General features: G+C 53.6%; 1 protein-coding gene across 1 annotated transcript in view; it reads left to right on the top strand.

The window, feature by feature from the left end:
* IRX1 (iroquois homeobox 1) overlaps positions 1-519 on the top strand; it is a 4,381-nt gene extending 3,862 nt beyond the window's left edge. Inside the window, exon 5 of the mRNA XM_005858121.2 lies at positions 77-519. Coding sequence (XP_005858183.2) covers positions 77-134 — 58 coding nt within the window. The 3' untranslated portion in view covers positions 135-519. The remainder of the gene's footprint in view (positions 1-76) is intronic.
* The last annotated feature ends 1,093 nt before the right edge of the window (positions 520-1,612 follow it).

Raw genomic sequence — 1,612 nt, 5'->3', positions numbered from 1 at the left:
CCCCGCGATGCCGGGTCCCAGCGTCCATCCTCTGACAGTGCCTTTGCCTTTTTGTCTTGCTGTGTTTTCCCCGCAGCTCGCTGGCCCCACAGGAGGGAACGCCTCGGATCCTAGCAGCCCTCCCGTCCGCCTGATTCAGGGTCTTCTTTTAGTTTTGCGGGGGGAGGGGGGAGGAGTTTGGGAGGGAGGGGATGAGGGAGGAATTAAGACAAATATTTCCGACTGGTGTAAAGAACAAACATGGCAACGACGTCAAATGACTCCCGTCCATCGCTTTCTGCAGAAAGGGGCTCGTCCCCGCCGAGCTCGCTGGAGTTCAGACAGCTGGCCTCCGCCTGCGACTGGGCTCTGGTGGCTGTCACCAGGCTCTGGTTGATTATCGGTTGGGTAAATGCCCCCACGTGCTTGTGTCTTTTTTTTTCTTTCTTTCTGTATATAGAGTGATTTCAGATTGTAAATAGCGCGTCAGCGAACTTGTCTAAATCATATATTTTTGTCTAATAAACTAAATGAAATGAAGCCACTGCTCCTGCTGCTGTTTGTGGCTGTGGGTTCCTGAGTCCCAGAATTCTTGCAGGGCCCAAGTGCCCCAGGCGTGGGGAGGAGAGGCCCCTCAGAGAGCTCCCACCCAGGAGGTGGGTGTTTCTCAGTCTTGGTTGTTGAATTTGTGATATTGTCATTAGGGCAGTTTCTTGTTGATAGTTTGATTCTTAACAACTCTTACACATATATGTGGGACACCCCTTTCTCAGGACAGAAATGAGTTCGATTTTAGTCCATTTCTAAACTGATTTCTTAAAGTGGGCAACAGTGGTGAAAAAAATTTCCAATCTTGTCCCCAAAGGGGAACTTCAAATTTGAAATCAATGTATACTTCGTTGTCTCAACTGCATGGTTGCACAGGTCTTTCATGGGTAGAATGAGGACATAATGGAGTGAAATTTTGCTTTGAATGTATTTTTAGTTATTTGGCTAAATCAAACGTGGAGAAATTGGAAGACTTTTTAAAACTCTCCTGATGGAGAGCGGGGATGCAGGGTAGGGGTGTTCTCTGGGCGTGTGAGCTAGGCGACTGGGTAGTGGTGGTGGGGAGAAAAAGAGGGGAGGTTTTGGTCTTCAAGGGACGCCCCCTTTAAATTGCTGCGCCCTCGAGGGGGTGCAACGAGTGAGCGAGCCGAGGACCAAATAAATCCCCAGAGGTTCTAGGCGGGGCCTGCAGGCAGCTGGGAGTCAGGCGAGAGACAATGCTGGCCCGCTCCGGCCTCCCGCGCACGCGGGAAGGCAATGGCCCTGAGGCTCGGGACCGCGTTTCGCTCCCAGCAAGACCCGCCGCAGCAGCCTGCTTCGTACAGGGTCAAGATGACTTTGTTAAATTTGTGAAAACCAAGAAAGCAAACATTGCCAAAACTGCCAGTGAGCGAAGGAGGTGGCCTGCGGGGAACCTTCCCCGTGGGGAAGAGACCTAGTCCCCGCGTCCTACAGAGCCCTCCCCCACACCCTCCCCCGGGGCCTGATACTGGCCCTGGAGCCCCTTCGGGACCCTCCATCCCGGGCCGCTAGCGGCGGCGAGGGGCGGAGCTGTCTGTCCCGGCTCCTCTGGGGCTGGGGAAAG

This window comes from Myotis brandtii, unplaced genomic scaffold, assembly GCF_000412655.1.
Source record: "Myotis brandtii unplaced genomic scaffold, ASM41265v1 scaffold115, whole genome shotgun sequence".
NCBI lineage: Eukaryota > Metazoa > Chordata > Mammalia > Chiroptera > Vespertilionidae > Myotis > Myotis brandtii.
The sequence above is the reverse complement of the archived record's forward strand: the minus strand, read 5'-3'. Positions and strand labels throughout refer to the sequence as shown.